Source organism: Chiloscyllium plagiosum, chromosome 6, assembly GCF_004010195.1.
Source record: "Chiloscyllium plagiosum isolate BGI_BamShark_2017 chromosome 6, ASM401019v2, whole genome shotgun sequence".
Classification (NCBI taxonomy): Eukaryota; Metazoa; Chordata; class Chondrichthyes; order Orectolobiformes; family Hemiscylliidae; genus Chiloscyllium; species Chiloscyllium plagiosum.
In genome coordinates, this window is record NC_057715.1 from 102594210 (window position 1) to 102611044 (window position 16835).

Genomic DNA, 16835 nt, shown 5'->3' on the forward strand with positions numbered 1-16835 from the left:
CAGGCTGGGGCTGTTTTCCCTGGAGCTTCAGAGACTGAGAGGTGACCTTATAGAGGTTTACAAAATTATGAGGGGCATGGATAGGATAAATAGACAAAGTGGGATATCTGGTCGGCGTGGACGGGTTGGACTGAAGGGTCTGTTTCCATGCTGTACATCTCTCTGACTCTATGACTCTACTAACCACTGAGCCACACGCCATTGCATGAGGTGATGTACCAGGCTGAACTTCAGACTTTTGAATCTTTGGTGGCTTTGCAGTACTTTGTCAACAGAAGTTCTATCAATCAGTCATCTTTTTGTACTGATTGGTCTGTCTCAGACTGCAGCTTGCTTGCAACATCAAGAGACAGAATATCACTCAGCCAGGCACTCAATCACCTTTGATATCTTGTGCTGTCAGTTCTAAATATGTAGCTTTGAATCAACAGGTCCTTACTGTCCCTTGCCTTGTATTGTACTGTCAATCTATACTTATGCAATTTAAACACAATGCGCTACCATTTTGTGTGGCATTTCATACAGTGATCCCTTCATACCTCTCCCCACCGCATTACTGTGTGCCTACAGAAATTGGCGGAATTTGTAACCTTCAAATACTGCAACTGTCACTTCTCTCTCTAATTGGGCACATTTACACTCCGTTGGTAGATATTTGTGTGTTGCATTCAGAAAAGGCTTCATCCTCATCAAATAACCCCTCAGCTTCCAATGTCAAGCTGGTGGCATTGCACCTAATCCAGAATAGTTTGCTCACCTCACACTCTATTACTGTCACCGTTTCATTTACATTACAGAATATACCATGCCCACGAGGGCAGAGAGATGCTGGGTCTATTTCAGATTGTTTTCAAACTCCTTTATGACTGCACATTCCGAACTCTCAGCCATTCTCGCCTAGAAGGGCATGGGCAGCTGATGCTTTGTAACACTACCACCTGCAAGACACTCACTATCCTGACTTCCTTCACTGTCGCTAGGTGAAAATCCTGGATCTCCTTCTCTAACAGCACTGTGGATGTCCTGCACCTAAAGGACTAGTGCTTTAAGAAGGTAATTCACCACCATCTTCCTGAGGGCAATTAGGGTTAGGGAGTATGTGCTTGCCTAGCCAATGATGCCACCATCCCATGAACAACTTGTTTTGAAAAACCTCTGTACCATTTGACAATTTGACTAACTAAATCACCATTAAAGATACCATTGCAACTTGTTTTCAACTATCTAATTCCTTCCTCTGTTTCCAATTATTGTACTAACTCTTCTCATTGACTGATGCAGTGCAATTTGGCACAGTCGCTACTATCTAAGATCCATTATTGACAAGCTAGTTCGAAGTTTTTGAGTTGATTGAATGAAGTAGAATTTTAGGTTCTTTCCCATTGCTACTTTACTGTCTTTTGTTTCTCTGCAAGTACCAACTATTTACTGGAGAGTTACATTTGTCTCAGAACTGGCTATTTATTACTCTGACTACAGTTGTATCTTTAATGACGTTGTGTATAGGGATTCACAAGACTGGAAGCATTTTTCTACAAATCTATTACATGTTAATCAATACTTCCTGCCTCAGCTTGAAGCCTGGTTTAAAAACATCTTTCATCAGTAATCTTCTTCTGAGATGCAATATATTCCTCAAATTTGTCCATTTATCTTTTCCTTTACTGTGCATGTACTAAGTTAAAAATCACACAACACCGGTATTGTCACAACCATGTGATGAAGGAGCAGTGCTCCGAAAGCTAGTGCTTCCAAATCAACCTGTTGGACTATAATCTGGTGCTGTGTGATTTTTAACTTTGTACACCCCTCCAAAACTGGCACCTTCAAATCATGTATGTACGGGCGGCACAGTGGGTCAGTAGTCAGCACTACAGCCTCACAGCTCCAGGGTCCCAGGTTTGATTCCAGCCTTGGGGGATTGTCTGTTAGGAGTTTGCACATTCTCCCCGTGTCTGCGTAGGTTTCCTCCGGGTGCTCTGGTTTCCTCCCACAGTCCAAAGATGTGCAGGCCAAGTGAATTGGCCATGCAAGATTGCCCACAGTGCTAGGTCCATTAGTCAGAGAGAAGTAGATCTGGGTGGGTTACTCTTCAGAGTGTTGGTGTAGTCTTGTTGGGCTGAAGGGCCTGTTTCCACACTGTAGGGAATCTAATCTAATCTTTTAGGTATCTCTTTGATGTCTGGCAGCGGCAAGTGTTGCATCTACCTAGGATTGTTTGTACCGTGAGTCTTCATGTAGTTGAACAGGCTGCTTTTTCACCTGCAGATCTTTGGGTACATTGAGCACAATGTCTCAGGAGGTAATGGGATCTACAGCTACCACCCTGTGAATAGAGAGATGTGTCCTCATTGCCTAAATGAGTGATTCTTACGATGAAGTTATGCATATTTGCTCTGGGCATCACCTCTCAGTGTCTCCCCTGTCAAGCCCCTTCAGAATTTTGCATGTCTCAACAACATCAAAGAAGCACCAAGTGTCAACATTTCTCAACATATAAAATCATTTTACAAAACAAAATTATGCAACCTAGTGTTACATTATTAAGGAATAATATTAAAGAATTGAACTCCTATGTATGTATAATGCTGACATTGCCTTTTAAGTAAAAATTCTAAAACCTATCTGTATGAAAGCTGGAGGATAAATAATGAATGATGATATTAGACCTGATTAACATGGCGAATGCATTTCATTATACCTTACTGGATTTGAAAATGAATGTCAAGTCTGTTGGAAACATGTTGAAGCTGACCTTAGATCCAATGCTAAGAGCCATGTGCTCCAACACGTCAAAACTAAAACCCAAATAAGCTTTCATAAGGAGTGGAATTCCATTTATCGTTTCAACTTCCCATTCTCTCAGCAGAGGCAAGTGGGAGTGGGTGGTTAATGGGGAAAATGGGTTGAATTAAACTCAATAGTGACACCCATTGTACAAATAGCAAATTGACCCCCTTTGTACAGTTCCTATAATCCTTCAGTCATTGGAATGTAGGACTTAGATCAGTTGGCCTTTTGAGCCGATGTCATAATTCAATAAGAACATTAATGAATTGTACATTACACTGCTGACATTACCTGTTAAGTAAAAATTCTAAAAACCTATCTGCATGGAAGTTTAAGCATAAATAATGAATGATGATATTAGACCTGATTAACATAGCGAATGCATTTAATTATACTTACAGTAATTCAAAACCCAATGTCGAATCTGTTGGGAACATATCAAACCTCTGGCTTGGTCACAACTCTACTTTCCTGACCCCACTCACCCACCCCAACCTCTGATACCACTAATCTTGTGCACACTCTCTGTGACAATAAATCTAAATCAAAGCTAATCTAATCTAAATTTTGATCCCACTGGTCACAGCTTGGCTGTAATTCTCTCTCCTTGCAGGGTGTAATTTCTACCTTCATGACTTTGGAACACCTGGAGGAACCCACAACAGACATGGGGAGAAATTCCACACAGACAGTCAGCCAAGGCTGGAATCGAACCCAGGTCCCTGGTGCTGTGAGGCAGCAGTATTAACCATGGAGAAAAGGTTTGAACCCCACCGTGGTGCATGGTGAAATATAAATATAATCAAATTTAAAATGAAAAGCCTCCATAGTGGTGACCATTGTCGATCATGGTAAAAGTCCATCTGGCTCACTCATGTCCTTTAGGAAAGGAAATCTGCCATTGTCATCTGCTCTGTGATTCCATTCCTACGGCAATGTGACTGACTCTTCACTGACTCCTCGGCATAAGAGATAGATGATAAACGGTGAGCTAGCCACTGATGCCCACATCCCATGAACACAGTTTTAAAAAAAAAGTTAAGAATTTAACTTTTTGGGGAGTAACAATGAGGATTGAGGAGTGAAATGCATTACCTTTCTTTTATTCCCTCGTGGGACATGGGAGTCACTCTCTGGTCAGCATTTATGGCCTGTCCCTAGTTGTTTTTGAACTGAGTGACTTGCTAGACTGCTTCAGAGGGCATTTAAGAGTCAACCACCATTGCTGTGGCTCTAGAGTCACATGTAGACCAGACCAAGTGAGGCCACTAGATTTCCTTCCCTGAAGGGGTTTCGTGAGCCAGATGGATTTGTTTTCAACAATCAACAATGGTTTCATGGTCATCGGTGATTCTTAATTCCAGTTTTTTTATTGAATTGAAATCTCTTCACCTGCTGTGATGGGATTTGAACCTGCATTCCTAAAGCTTTAGTGGAGATAATAATCGAGCGGTAATACCACTAGGCTATCACCTCTCCCTAAAGGTGAGGTCACTGTAGTCATGACAGGCCATAGAGCTGACCTGTCATTAGAGAGAGATGACTGATGGTGGTTTCACTTGAGGGTGGCCAAGTCTCAGGCAGAGGGAGAGGTTGAAGAGGAGAATCTTTCATGGTAACCTCACCCAGTGCAGGAACTGATCCCATGCTATTGGGGTCACCTGCATACCAACTATCCAGCCAATGAGGACACATATAGATTTTAGTAAGGCCTTTGACAGGGTTCCACCTGGCAGACCAGTAAGCAAAACTGAAGCCTCTTAGGACACAGGGTAATGTGGCGAGTTGCTTAGTGACAGGAAATAGGGTAATGGTCCGCAGATATTTTTGCGAATGAAAAGTGGTTTCCAATGGTGTTCCACAGGCCTTAATGAAGCTTCCCTTGTTGTTTGTTGTACATATGTGACGTTGAATTAAACATATGAAGGATGATAGACAGTGAAAGTCTTTTTCCTAGGGTGATGACGCCAGATTGTATGAGGGGGCATAACTACAAATTGAGGGGTAATGGATTTAAGACAGATAGAGGCAGGTTATTTACTCAGAGAGTGGGAAGGGCATGGAATGCCCTGCCTGCCAATGTAGTTACCTCAGCCACATTAGAGAGATTTAAACAAAGCTTGGATAAGCACATGGATGATGATGGGATAGTGTAGGGGGACGAGCTGAGAATAGCTCACAGGTGGGTGCAACATCGAGGGCCAAAGGGCCTGTTCTGCACTGTATTGTTCTATGTTCTATGATTGGGAAACTTGCAGACAAAACAAGAATTATTTGGTTGTTTTCAGCGAATTGAATGGCTCGTCAAAAAGTGTAATGCTGGAAAAAGCACAGCAGGTCAGGCAGCATCTGAGGAGAAGGTGAGTCAACGTTTCGGACATAAGCCCTTCAAATGAATAGTAGCCAACTGTAGAATGGTACCAATTGCTTGTTTGAATAGGCAGAGAGGTGGCAATGGAATTCAGTCCAAAGAACTTTGAGGGCATGCATTTGGGGAGGGCAAACAAAGTATGGCAATATACATTAAACAAGTATATTGAGTGGGTTAGATGAAGTAAGAGACCTAGGAATGCACATCCATGAAAGTGGCTGGACAGGTAGATAAAGTGGTGAAAGAAAGCATTCCATTTGCCTTCTTCACTGGGAAAGCTATTGAATACAAAAATAGGGGTGCAATGCAGGAACAGTATAACATACCAATTAGGCTATAGTTTGGTGTGCAATTCTGATTGCCAAATTACAGGAAGGACACAATCGCTCCAGAGAGAGCACAGAGGAGCAGCACAGTGGCTCAGTGGTTACTATGGCTGCCTCAACAAAACCAGGAACCCGATTCAATTTCATCTTCGGGCGATTGGCTGTGTGGAGTTGGCAGCTTCTCCCCGTGGAGAAAGTGAGGGCTGCTGGGGATCAGAGTTGAGCAGGTGATGCTGGAAAAGCACAGCAGGGGGAGCATCCAAGGAACAGGTGCATGGGTTTCCTCCGGGTGCCCCCTGTTTTCTCCCTCAGTTCAGGTTAGGTGGATTGGCAATGCTAAATTGCCCATAGCATCCAGGGATGTGTAGGTTAGGTGGATTAGCCATGGGAAGTGCAGGGTTACAGGAGTAGTGTGGGTTGCTCTTCGGAGGATCAGTACTGACTTGCTGGGCCGAATTGGAGGGTCAGGCATGATCCTATTGAATGGTGAAGCAGCCTCAAATGGCCAAATGGCCAACTTCTGTTCCTACTTTTTATGGGCCTGCACCTGAAACACTGTAACCTATAGGGCTGCAGACCAGGGGCTGGAGAGTGGCATTCGACTGGGAAGCTGGTTTATTTAGCTAGGGTAGACACGATGGGCAGAAATAGTTTGATGATCTTCTATGAAATCAATTTTGTCTCATGCAGCAAGTTGTTTGATCTTGAATGTAATGCCTGAAAGGCTGTTCACATTGCAGTGACCTACACGAATTAGTGGTTCAAAGGTAAACTTCATCACAGTGTAAATAGACTTTCCTACAGGCAGCCCAGAGATTTAGAACCAGTGAATCACACAGCATGTCTCATTGGCAAAATCAATATTTTTAAAGTTAGGGGCAGTAGGCCAGAGAAATGAGGACTGTTAAAAAGCTCTTTTAACAAAGGTAGTTACATTTAATCAACCTGTGTAGAAACCTTGTGACACACCTCTGGGGCAGATGGGACTTGAACTTGAAGCCTCTGGTTCACAGGTAGGGACACTACCAACTGCAACACAAGAGGCCTCTTTTCAACAAACGTATAACGGACCAATTAGCTGCCTCCTGTGCTGTGATCATCTCTGATTCCAGTGGCCAAAAGAGAAAATGCTGGAAAATCTCAGCAGGTCTGGCTGCATCTGTAAGGAGAGAAAAGAGCTGTCGTTTCGAGTCTAACTGACCCTTTGTCAAAGCTGATCTGATTGCTTTCATCTATTTCCATTGGTACTGGCTTTCATTATGTCCATGATGGAACTTTCCATGACACATAGTCATAAAGTTCAGAGTTTGGTGCTGGAAAAGCACAGCAGGTCAGGCAGCATCGAGGAACAGGTGAATCGGCATTTTGGGCATAAACCCTTCATCAGGAATGAGGCTGGGAGCTGAGGTGGTGGACAGATAAATGAAGAAACTGGTGAAATCTACATTGATGCCATAGCACAGCCATTAAAGTCAGGCCATATACCATATTTTGTCCCCAGTCTTTGTTGTGGTCATTCATTTCAATTATGACTGCAGAAACATTATAGTTGATATTAGCTTCCAAATTGGAGACAGAAAAATTCTTTCAGGGTTCATTCTATTGATTTGTTGAATTCTGCAATGTGAGAGTGTGTGCTGCTGCTGTGTGTAAATTATTAACAAGATATATACAAAGCTGGCTTTGAATGGTCTGGAGAAGAGAGAGGAGAACCCCTTATCCTGAATTTAATTGATTGGCTTGCGAAGTTATTTCAGAAGGAAGCGACCACATTGTTGTGGGTCACATATAGGCCAGACCCACTGACAATGGCAGATTTCCTTCCCTGAAGGACACAAGTGAAGCAATTTGTTTTTGTTTACTACAATCCAGTCACTTGGGGTGACTACTATTGATAATGGGTTCTTAATTCTAGATTTATTTAATTTAAATTCTAAAACTGTCGTAGTGAAACTTGAACTTGGATCCACAGATCATTAATCCAAACCTCTGGATGACTAGTCCAGTAACAGAACCACCACATCACTGTTAACCAGTATTGAGGATGGTCATCTGCCTGTCCATGAAGAGATAGTTGAAATCCAGTTTCAGATGAGGACAGTGTCCTTTGGACACCTACAGGGGAGGCAGCAATAAATTGGTGAGATATTAAAAAACACGATATGCTGATAGCAACACTACATTCCTCTTCACTTTTTTTTCCTGTAAAGATTCACTGCTTCATGGAAAGAGCTAAAAAGAAAAAGCCAGCATCCAGGGGAGAAAAAAAAAGCCTCATAATTCATGTTCTCAAAGGCATTTCATTGATGATGAGGTTCCTTTGTAGAAATCATCATCTCCAGCTGTCAGATGTGCTGACTATGATGAAGGATTGGGAGGGAGAGAAACATCTATGTGTACCGGGCGGCATTTTCACAAATTCATCCGCAGCACAGTTTGATGGAACGACTTCATTGTCTCTTGTTACTGAAACAGATCACCCTTCAGCCTGCTGTAATACAGCCCCGTCACTCACCTCCCAGGCAGGCTCCCATTGCCAGTGCGAAAATCAAAGGTTTCACCGGCAGGTTTACATCTGTGTCCTGGCTCAAATTTAACAGCACGGGAATCTGTTAGAACAGAGGGCAACACATTAGAAGTCTTTTTATTTTCATCGGGTGGCATTCGATCTATTTTAATGATGAACAGCAACTAAGATTTGCCAGCGTCTGTTTTTCAAATGCAGATCACATCCCCGTGTACCAATACTCTAAATGAAATAATTTCTCATGAAAAGTAACTGTTTAGTAATTCTTTTGAGAATTTTTGAGCATTTATTGAGAATTTGTGCTTTCTTTATTCGTAGTTTCGTTGAAAAAAGTCACTTTCGGTTTGTTTTCCTCCAGTGGTCAAGTGCAATTGTCTGCTTTATAATTGCAACAGCGTCTCTGAAATTGGCTTTTCCACAGATGTATATGTGTATAGATAAAAGTGAGTTTTGGCTGAAGGCATTTTCCTCTGTAATTGAGGAAAGGTACTGCTGCTGCAGCCCCGACACAAAGAGTTCAATCCATTCACCAGCACAATCCTATTTTTGGGGTCAGGAGCCTCCAGTGACTGTCTGTGTGGAGTTTGCACATTTTCTGCGTGTGTTTCCTCCAGGTACTCCGGTTTCCTCCCACAGTCCAAAGATGTGCATGGCAGGTGAATTGGCCATGCTAAATTGCCCATAGTGCTAGCTGCATTAGTCAGAGGGAAATGGGTTCTGAGTGGGTTACTCTTCGAAGAGTCGGTGTGGACTAATTGGGCCGAAGGGCCTGTTCCCACACTGTAGGGAATCTAATCTAATCTAATCTCTGTATAGGCTGTGGAATCAGCTACCACACGCAGGTCTTCACGAGATGGGCTGCAAAACCAAATAGATGGAGAAATAATTGGGGGCTTAATTTATCTCAATTACTTTACAAATTCTGTCGAAAAGAACTTTTACATAACGCACAAAAGCTGAACCTTATTGAGAACTAGTTAGCATTCAGGGAGGTCATTGTAACAGTGAAAGGAGGTATTTATTACTGAAAGGACATAATTGAACAAGTGATGCAAGGTAATTTATTCATGAAAGAAGGTGAATACAGATAATGTACTAGTCCAAGGATGTAATGAGAAGTTAATAAGTAGTTAAAAGAGGTTAGCTGCACACTAAATGTAACAAAATCATATTTTTTCTAACAAATGTATTTATAATTTTATCACACGAAGTAAGTTAGGATAGTTACAGCACAGCAGGGGTGGCACAGTAGCTCAGTGGTTAGCACTGCTGCCTCACAGCACCAGGGTCCCAGATTTGATTCCAGCTCGGGCGACTGTGAGTGGAATTTGCATATTCTCCCCGTGTCTGTGTGGGTTTCCTCCGGGTGCTCCGGTTTCCTCCCACAGTCCGAAGATGTGCAGGTCAGGTGAATTGGCCATGTCAAATTGCCCATAGTGCTAGGTGCATTAGTCAGAGGGAAATGGGTCTGGGTGGGTTTTCCTTCGGAGGGTCGGTATGGACTTGTTGCGCCGAAGGGCCTGTTTCCACACTGTAGGGAATCTAATCTAATCTCAGCATTGTCTTGCAGCTCACCATCTTCCTGCAAGAGCAACTCAGCTGGTCTAACTCCTTTGTCTTTCTCCCCATAACCCTGCAAATTATGTTCTTCCAGATAGTCCTCCAAATTCTTGGGGAAGTTGTGGTGTGGTGGTAATATAGCTAGACTAGAATCCCAAGCAAATGTTCTAGGGACACAGTCTCAAATTTCACCAAGGCAGATGTTGGATGTGAATTCAATGAAACATCTAAAACAAAAGGTCTAATGGTGAATGTGTAACCATTGCCAATTATTGCATAATCCTGAAGAAGGGTCACTGGACCTGAAACGTTAACTCTGATTTCTCTTCATAGGTGCTGCCAGAACTGCTGAGTTTTTTTGTTTTAATGCCCTTATGTGGGAACGAAGCTGCCATCCTTGCCTGGCCTGGCCGATAGCAATATGGATGCAGTGACTGGAACCAGGTGGATCTTATTGACTATAAGATCCTTGATTGGGGTTGTTGACCTGGGCCAATCAGGGAATTCTGGCTAAATTAGATCCCAACAATGTGGAAACAGGCCCTTCAGCCCAACAAGTCCACACTGACCCTCTGAAGAGTAACCCACCCCCTCTCTGACTAATGCACCTAACACTATGGACAATTTCGTATGGACAATTCACCTGACATGCACATCTTTGGACTGTGGGAGGAAACCCACGCAGACACGGGGAGAATGTGCAAACTTCACACAGGCAGTCACCCAAGGCTAGAATCGAACCTAGGATCCTGGCACTGTGAGGCAGCAGTGCTAACCACTGAGCCACCATGCCACCCTGTGGCTGACCAATATAAACCAGGCAAATGTTTTATTTCCCCCTCCACTCTATTTTAATTGAATCCCTGTCCTCCCCTTCACTATTTGATCACACAGCATTGCCCTCTGAGAAGGGCACTGCTTGTCACTGCCCCCCGGTGTTTCCTTCCTTCCTGGTGGTGGGAATTGAATAAAGATTTATACACCTTGTGTCTTTCACTGTGTCCTACACCTGCACACATACCACATGGGTGCTGGGAAAAAATAAGCACTACCGCTGGTAGGTGGAAGTGTGGGGGAAGTAAGAAAAAAACAAATAGGAGATTTAGCGTCTCCTCAGTTTAGGGCACTGACTCTGTGCTGACTGGGCCACAGTCAGTGTGTTCCTGCTACTGTTAAAAGAATATATATATATAAACAAGGGATTCAGAATCTCCTCACTTCAGGAATTGACTCTGAGCTGATTGGCCGCAGTCAGTGTACTGTGCCACATCAATAAAGGGTGACTTAGTGACAGGATACCGGCCTCTTTGCAGTTATCTCAATGGTTGACTCTTAACAGCCTTCTGAGCAATCAGAATGAATGCTGGCCAGGCCCGAGAAGCCTGTGTCCAATAGTCACATCACAATAAATTGAATCTGCCATCATCACACTCTCAGTCAGTGCTTTCCAGACCTCACTGAGTAATGGGAAACATTCTGGTCTCACTGGTGGGCAGAGCAGCTGGTTTGTCCCAATTTATTTTTAAAGTATTTCAAATATTCTACAGTGCTTGAAAGGGGCAGAAGCAGATGAAAGCTTCCCTGTGTAGGAGGTAAACGTGGAGAGATAAATAGGAGCGCTGATTGAATGGCTATGTCGATGTTGCCCATGCTGGACGATTCACTTTGGAACTTGTATGCTTGTATTATCCATCACTCTCGAACTGACTTACCATAGTGGCTGTGAAAGGGATATTATCTATCAGGGACGAGGCCAGAGAAGAAACCCAAATGACTAGGATTAAAGCGATGGAAAGCCGTTGTTCTTCTGGAACAGACTGTTTGGAGAGAAAATTTTAACAAAGGGAATGTTAGCAGAGAAAAATTACACTACATAATCATAACATATTCTTGAAAGTAAATGAGCTGATTGGGTGTCGACCTCTCCTGCTGTCCAATCAGAGTCACTGTGTGGCTACAGGTGGTGAGAGAGCTGCCTGCCTGGCAAATGCAAACAGCAACTGTTGGGGGGCACTGTGGCCTTGGCACGGAGAGCTGGTAACTCAGCAGCGGGTGAGGAGACAAGAGGTGGCACTGCGTGGTCATGGTTTCCAAGTTAAGTCGCAGTGCTCCACCCAGCGCTGGTTGAACGCACAAATTCCACAAAGAAACAGGTGGGAGCAAATTCTATGTTATCCTGTGGTAACTGCGCACTGACATGCACTAGACTGGCTTCATCTGTTAAAAAACTGCAAACCCCAGTCTGTTCTGCACAGGCTCCTTAACAAGCTTAAGGGGTCTGTGATTGTAGCAAGCAGGTCCCTTTGTCACTGTGCTGCAATTTACAATGTCCATTCCTCTGAGCCAGGATGCCTAGGGTCAAGTCTTACCCATTCCAGCAATGTAACATAACATCTCTTAAAAATTTGATTCGGAAAATATCTGTATATTGCAAACTGCCCTGGAACCAGCAGGTTATTTTGCCAACCCTCAGGCAATGCAATTTTTAAATCACACCCACACCCATTGCCACTTCAATCAGCAATTGAAAATCGAGCCCAGTCTTTCAGATAGATTACTTTTCATCACAACTCTATTGGATTAAAGTATTTGACCTGATGTGCTGGGAGTTCTCCCTTACTTCAGGTTTCCAGTATCTGCAAAACTTTACTGTACTCTGGAAAGATTAAGGTGCTGTTACATTAATGTAGTGGAATCCAAAGTTAGATCTGGGCGTGAAATGTATGAAGAGTACATTCAGTTGATAAGAAGAGTTTAAGTAAAAATAATCCTGCACTATATAGAACTATAGCTGAAAAAAATCGAGAATTAATATGCAATCATAAACTCGACTGGAAATATAAGTGACAAGCTGCATCATAAGTACATTTTTCTAGCCCTTAACATTTTGTGGGACTCGAAAACAAAACTAATAAGCCTTTATTGGAGCATTTCAGTGTTTATTAAGTATCAGTGGTGTTAAAAATTTAACTTTTTAAAACAATCTGGCTTTATTGACTTCTTAGTTATGAAAACATGGACAATGCAGGTCAAAATATCTGTGGAATACAAAGGACCTTGGTCATAGGATGTAAGTTAATGTTGCCATTTTAACTACATACCAGGAAGGACTCAAACGAAGGCCTTACATTTCTCTCACAGCCAAACAGATGCTCTCAAAGGCAGAGAAAATGCCAAGAGCTCTCCTTAAATATTTTAATTAATCTGATCCCAGCTGACCACAATTATTTTTCACCAGCCACAGGAATGCTGGCAAGAAACTTCTCTTGCTTTTAATTTGCAAAGAAAATGACCTTTATAAAATGCATGTGGCAGGAAGTTTAAAGATGCAATGTCATAACCTCCGTGCTGTACATCACACTGTTTGTGACTCAGCCATCCTTGTCCAAGCATTAATTATTGCCCTGAGACCACTTACTGATGTTCAATGTTGCTACCAGGTACACAAAGATCACCAAACTTGTGAAATTGACCTGAAATTAACAAGCAAGTGCAAAGGAAATTGCACATTGGAATGGTGTTAATTTATGAAGGTTCTCTAGCATCACTGTTGCAATATGCCATCTGGCGAGCTGATTTACGCAAGCACTGATGTGTCAAAGATTGGTGCATTCTACAGAAGCTAGTCTTCTCCTTCAGAAGCAGACCCTCTAGCTTGAGGATTACTTGCTCTCACTTTGAATAGATGCATTCTCAAATGGGTGGTAAGTCCACAACAAGATCTGCAGCCTATGCCACAGATGGGACAGGTGATACTTGATGGGTAAATGGTGTATTTAGGAGTTTGTGTCCTCCTTCTGATGTCTCAACCTCACCCCTGCTCATTTCCAATGAAGCCTTATCTTACTTCCCATTTATACAGTACCTTAATGAACACTTTCTGGAAATCCAGATATAATCTAAGGATTCGTGGAAGGTTATTACACTGCATCCTCTACCTCTGTAACTACTTCCTTCAAAAGCCGAGGGTGGAACCCATCAATTCCAGGAGATTTACAGACCTTTAACCCTACTAATAACCCTTGCATGTTTTTGCCTGCAATGATAGTTATTGTGTTTAGTTCCTCCCCCTTTTAGCCCCTTGATTATTTAGTAATTCTGGAATGCTATGAGCTAACTTTGATACAAAGCATTTATTCAACTCCTCTGCCATTTCCTGCATTTCCATTAATAATTTTCCCACCCTGGTCTCAGAGTTGCCTCTGTTCACTCTGGCCTTTTTTGTCCTTTTTAGATAATTAAAGAATTTCTAACTGTCGGTTTTTCCATTATTTGCCAGTTTGCCCTCATAGTTTATTTTGGTCCCTCAATTTACTTTAAGACAAATTTTATTGGCTTTTAAAATTTTCCTGATCCCTACAGTTTACCAGTAATCCTTGCCACATTCTTGTTTTCCTTTCAATCTGATACTGCCCTCAATATTTTGAGGGGAGGTCAGTGTCCATTGTGGATCAACTTCACATCCAGCAGCTCCCACATGCTGTAACTGCAACACATCACCTGACCAATGTGACGACGCAGGGACTTTAATATGTTATTTTGTCCTTTGTTTTGAAGCAAGACAGAGGCAGTCTGCCAGAACCACTATAGTAAACAGCTTGGGAGGCCTTGGGTTTTTTTTTTAAAAACAGCCTGAATGGGTGTGGCCAACTCTTACAGGTCAGGAATCCTGGGTCTTTAGGTCGAGCTTTAAGCCGAAGCAATTGAGGTCTCAACAGAGTTGGGAGCTTCCTGGCTGCTACTCTCTCTGAATCTTCTCTTGGTGTTTTTTCTTTCTCCTGGATTGGAGAACTATATGTGAGAATCTATGTCTGATTTTTTCTTTACATCAAGGGCTGTGTTTATGGGATGTTACTACATTGGAACCGGTTGATTAGATTAGATTCCCTACAGTGTGGAAACAGGTCCTTCAGCGACAACAAGTCCACACCAAAGAGTTAACCCTCCCCGCCCAAGACCCATTTCCCTCTGACTAATGCACCTAACACTATGGGCAATTTTGCATGGCCAATTCACCTGACCTGCACGTCTCTGGGAAACCCACACAGACACGGGGAGAATGTGCAAACTCCATACAGACAGTCTCCCGAGGCTGGAATCGAACCCGGGTCCCTGGCGCTGTGAGGCAGCAGTGCTAACCGCTGAGCCACCATAATTAGTAATAATTACTGCATCTATTATTCTGTAAAGTTTTCTGATAGAGTTAAGTTATTCTAAATTCCTCTTTCTTTGGTTGTCAACTGTTTGCAATGACAGTGTTTAAATATATTGTATTTTGCTTAATGTCGAGTAGTTTGAGCAGTCACATTCCATTAGGAGCAGGCATTCATATTTGCCTTTAAAGATAGAAAAATGTTCGAGTCTAGGCCACCTTCTTGGAATATTTTGTTGGGGTCTGGTCTGGTCTATAGCACCAAAGTTGATTGAAGTTTCTGAGGACACTCACCCTGACATTTCCCAGCAGCCAATGGACTGAATGATGTTTTGACTTTGAGCACCGCCAATATTTTTAAATGCTCCTCTCAATCTGTTTATTTCTAATCCAATACCTTTACTAACTTATCATACACTGCCACTGGCAGCATCCTTGTCTTTAGCAAAGACAGATGTAACGCTCAGTTAATAACTCCTGCTCCATTAGAAGATCACTCTGTTCTCATACACTCCTCATTTAGCTTCAGTTTTTCTCTGCCATCTTTGTATTTATCCAAATTCTCAACTGAATAATGAACCTGGAATTTATCCTGGGTCTAGATTTTCTGTTTCATTTTAATGTCCACATCGTTACATCATCCAGGGAGCTCGGGTTTTGGATGCCAATCCATTCCCTCTTGTGGGCATAAGATGCACAAGCGATACCAACTGAGACACAGCTGGCATAGCTCGTAGGCATTCTCACAGATGTTGGGGATAACTGCTGCTTACAATTGTTACAAACTCATTCTCCACAAATGGGATCCATAAATAATAGTAACCATCGGGTAAATCAGCCTTTGGATTGTGAAGGTAAGAAGCAACAAATGGGTTCCTCTGTGCTCCTTCCCAAGGTTACCTTTATCAATGTGGCTGTTTGCTCTCCAATGTAGTCAATCAATTGCAAGTTAGCCAGTGCCTGGAAGAGAAATGTTAAAATGAGAGAAAATGCAAGTCACACGCAGAGTCAAGAGAAGATGAAAAACAAATATGATAGCTCACTCTGCACACAATAGTTCAGCAAAGAAGTACTCATACATCAGGAAAAGTTGCTCCATTTAATGACATATTTCTATTGATACTTGAACACAAACACAGTTGGATAACAGGTATCCCATTCAGAACAGATATAACAGCTTCCTGACTTTTGATTTAAGAGGCCTCCTTCAAAATTATTATCTTTTTTAGATTTTGATTCTTATTTGGTTTTATAAGCTTCTGGCAGCTTGCATGGAATTAGAAGCTTCTTGGTACAAGCATTACTTCAGAGTTTCAGCTGAAACAATCTATAATAAATAGTGTTAAAGCAGCTCAGATTTCAGCAATAGCTCTCTTGCCGTGTTATGAATTGTGAAAGTAGAGATTTAAAATGGTTTCAGCAGAATGGTAGCACATTTTTTTTGCCAGCCTTTTCACCCCATTCTCAATCTATTTGTATTGTATCAATGCTATTTAACTTAATTTTTAATGGGCCAAACTCTAAATTTCTCCAGAATGTTCTTTAATGAGATGTGAACATTTTGTCGTAATTTTGTTATGACCCAGCTAAGGTTATCACTGGTCAACTCATCCCCATCATGATAAGTTTTCTATTTTTTATCTAATTGGAAGTGTAGTGGACAGCGAAGAAGGTTACCTCAGATTACAACAGGATCTTGGTCAGATAGGCCAATGGGCTGAGAAGTGGCAGATGGAGATTAATTTAGATATATGCGAGGTGCTGCATTTTGGGAAAGCAAATCTTAGCAGGACTTACACACTTAATGGTAAGGTCCTAGGGAGTGCTGCTGAACAAAGAGACCTTGGAGTATAGGTTCATAGCTCCTTAAAAGTGGAGTCACAGGTAGATAGGATAGTGAAGAAGGCGTTTGGTATGCTTTCCTTTATTGGTCAGAGTATTGAGTACAAGAGTTGGAAGGTCATTTGCAGCTGTACAGGACATTGGTTAGGCTAGTGTTGGAATATTGCGTGCAATTCTGGTCTTCCTCCTATTGGAAAGATGTTGTGAAACTTGAAAGGGTTCAGAAAAGATGTACAAGGATGTTGCCAGGGTTGGGGGATTTGAGGT

The 16835-nt window shown here is 42.3% G+C and overlaps 1 protein-coding gene across 3 annotated transcripts in view; it reads right to left on the reverse strand.

The window, feature by feature from the left end:
• oca2 (oculocutaneous albinism II) overlaps positions 1-16835 on the reverse strand; it is a 526553-nt gene that overhangs the window by 86115 nt on the left and 423603 nt on the right. For all 3 annotated transcript variants that reach the window (XM_043692287.1, XM_043692289.1, XM_043692288.1), the window contains exons 20-22: positions 15627-15686; positions 11287-11391; positions 8003-8096 (exon numbers count right to left, since the gene is read on the reverse strand). In XM_043692287.1, the coding sequence (XP_043548222.1) occupies positions 8003-8096; positions 11287-11391; positions 15627-15686 (259 nt within the window). The remainder of the gene's footprint in view (positions 1-8002; positions 8097-11286; positions 11392-15626; positions 15687-16835) is intronic.